This window comes from Octopus bimaculoides, chromosome 2 (genome assembly GCF_001194135.2).
Source record: "Octopus bimaculoides isolate UCB-OBI-ISO-001 chromosome 2, ASM119413v2, whole genome shotgun sequence".
Lineage (NCBI taxonomy): Eukaryota > Metazoa > Mollusca > Cephalopoda > Octopoda > Octopodidae > Octopus > Octopus bimaculoides.
In genome coordinates, this window is record NC_068982.1 from 137152545 (window position 1) to 137155958 (window position 3414).

The 3414-nt window shown below is 41.3% G+C and overlaps 1 protein-coding gene across 1 annotated transcript in view; it reads right to left on the reverse strand.

Annotated features, from left to right (window-relative positions):
- Positions 1-3414, reverse strand: part of LOC106883547 (uncharacterized) — a 195192-nt gene that overhangs the window by 154024 nt on the left and 37754 nt on the right. Inside the window, exon 5 of the mRNA XM_052965888.1 lies at positions 1751-1918. Within this exon, the coding sequence (XP_052821848.1) occupies positions 1751-1918 (168 nt within the window). The remainder of the gene's footprint in view (positions 1-1750; positions 1919-3414) is intronic.

Consider the following 3414-nt stretch of genomic DNA (forward strand, 5'->3'; position numbering starts at 1 on the left):
ATATATATATATATATATATATATATATACATATATATGACGGGCTTCTTCCAGTTTCTGTCTACCAAATCCACTCACAAGGCTTTGGTTGGCCCGAGGCTATAGTAGAAGACACTTGCCCAAGGTGCCATGCAGTGGGACTGAACCTGGAACTATGTGGTTGGTAAGCAAGTTACTTACCACACAGTCACTCCTACGCCTATATTTAAAGTAATTGAAAGAAACACAGAGCATCTCAAAATAAGTACAGAAATGAAAGGGTTAAGTAATCTCAATTCTAAAACTGATTCATTATTTTTGCCGATGCCAGTGCTACCTGACTGGCACATAAAAAGTGCTATTTGAGTGTGGCCAGTGCCAGTGCTGGTGGCACAGAAAAAGCACCATTCGAGTATGGTCGATGCCAGTGCCACCTGACTGGCTCCCATGCCAGTGGCATGTAAAAAGCACCCACTTCACTCTCAGAGTGGTTAGCATTAGGAAGGGCATCCAGCTGTAGAAACTTTGCCAGATCAGATTGAAGCTTGGTGCAGCCATCTGGTTCACCAGCTCTCAGTCAAACCGTCCAACCCATGCCAGCATGGAAAGAGGTGGTTAAATTACTATGATGTTGATGATGATGAGGATCTTTTAAGTGATTAAAATTTTTTTAAGATATCAAAAAATTAGATCACAAAACCAGAGAGACAAAAAGACACAAGGAAAAGAATGTCACTACAATGATTGCAGAATGTGAGATGAAAGAACTCTGACAAATAAACTAATAACCATCATCATCATCGTCGTCGTCGTTTAACGTCCATTTTCCATGCTGGCATGGGTTGGACGGTTTGACAGGGGACTGGCAAACCAAGAGGACACACCAGGCTCCAATCTGATCTGGAAATGTTTCTACAGCTGGATGCCCTTCCTAATGCCAACCACTCCAAGAGTGTACTGGGGGATTTTTATATGCCACCAGCACAGGAGCCAGTCAGGCGGCACTGGCATCGGCCACATTCGGATGGTGCTTTTTACATGCTACCAGCACAGGAGCCAGTCGGCGCGGGGTAGGGAGCTGGCGTCGACCATATTTGGATGGTGCTTTTTATGTGCCACCGGCACGGGGAGCCAGTCACGCAACACTGGCAACAACCCATACATGAATAGGGTTTATTGCGTGCCACCAGCACAGGAGCCAGTCAGGTGGCACTGGCATCAGCCACAAATACAATATCCATTTGATTGGGATTTGATTTTTGAGTTTGATTTTGATTTTGCTAATAATATTGATTTCAAATTTTGACACAAGGCCAGCAAGATCAAGGGAGGAAATGAGTAAATTACATCGACGCCAGTGATGAACTGGTACTTATTTTTTCAACCCTGAAAGGATGAAAGGCAAAGCCAAGACACAATCGTCCAGCATATTGGATTCTGTCATGCCATCTGTCCCATACTAGCATGGAAGATTGACATTAAAAGATGATGATGATGACGATGATGATGATGATTATGATGATGATTACGACGATGATTATGATAATGATGGGATAGAGGATGGTGATGGTGGTGGTGCTGGTGCTGGTGCTGCTGCTGGTGATGGAGATGATAGTAGTAATGATGATGTTTATGATATGATGACGATATGATGATGATAATGATGTTGCTGTTGATGATGGTGGTGGTGATGACAATCATGATGGCGATGATAATCATGGTGAAGTTGATGATGTTTCTAACTACTGCTGTCCGATGTAAAATGCTTTACCTTTTGTTTTTCTTTTTCCCTTTAGGAAGAATCAAGATATGTTCAGGATTCATTTGGTTCCGAAAATGTTTATTGTCCGAAGATGAGCTTGCGTTCAAAACATGACTTTCCACCATACATACATTTATCACTTTATTTTCCTTTTTGTGACATTTATTAGTATTATTACTGAAAAAAAAAATTAGAAAAATATAAATTAGGCAATGAACACAAAAAGAAGACAACACAAGAGGGTTATGCTTTAACAAATGTTGTATTAGTTTCATGCTTAAAGAAAAGGGAAAGTGACTTCATGTTTCAGACATTAATCTTTCACCAGAGAAAATAAAGAAGAGAAGAATTATTTAAAAGGAAATTATAATTTAACAAATGAAATTTTGGTGAATTACATTACGATAGGTGCAGGCATGGCTGTGTGGTAAAAAGTTTGCTTCTCAACCACATGGTTCCAGGTTCAGTCTCACTGCATGGTACCTTGGGCTAGTACTTCTACTATAGCCTCAGAGCAACCAAACTTGTGAGTGAATTTGGTAGGTGGAAACTGAAAGAAGCTTGTCAATGATGTATGTGTATGTGTGTGTGTTTGTGTGTCTTTGTTTCTGTGTTTGTCCCCCCATCGCTCTTTGACAACTGCTGTTGGTTTGATTTTGTCCTTGTAACTTAGCAGTTTGTCAAACGAGACCAATAGAATAAGTACCACTCATTAAAAATAAATAAGTACGGGGGTCAATTCATTCGACTAAAACAAATTCTTCAAGGTGTGCCCCAGCATGGCCGCAGTCTGATGACTGAAACAAGACGAAAGATAAAATATGGTTTAAAACAAATAATGAAATCAAGGCAAATCAACCAAGTGGAGCCCCATCCATGGAAGGACTTTGATACCTGGTACAGGAACAGCTGTGTGGTTAAGAAGTTTGTCCCCCAATCACTTGGTTCTGGGTTCAGTCCTACCGAGTGCATCTTGGGTAACAGTCTTCTGCTATAGCCCCAAACTGACCAAAACCTTCTGAATGGATTTGGTAAATGGAAACTGAAAGAAGCCCATTGTGTTCGTGTGTGCATGTGTGCCTGTATGCATGTTAAGGTGCATGGTGAAGTGGTTGGGATGTTGTACTCACAATCACAAGATCATGGTTTCAATTCCTGGCTCGGGTGGTCTGTTGACACCTGATATGTGGTACACCATGCACCAGTTCAGGCAATATCGATTTGATGGAGGGAGTGAGCTAAGGTACAGCACACAGGTTTGATCACTATAAACAAATCATTTGTGCTTTGATTAGATATTTCACCATATTTATATATGCGTATATGCATCATCATCATCATCATCATCATTTAACATCCGTTGTCCATGGGTTGGACGGTTTGACCAGGGCTGGTAAGCTGAGGGGCTGCACCAGACTTCAGTCTGAATTGGTTTGTATGGATGGATACCCTTCCACTCTGAGAGTGTAAGGAGTGATTTAATGTACCACCAGTATGGGTGCCAGTTGCATGACACCATTATCTGAGACAAATACAATTTCACTCAGCTTGTTGGGTCTTCTTCTCGAGCATGGCATATCTGTGTCTACAAATATACATATATATATACATGTGTGTGTGTGTGTGTGTGTGTGTGTGTGTGTGTGTGTGTGTGTGTGTGTGTGTGTGTGTGT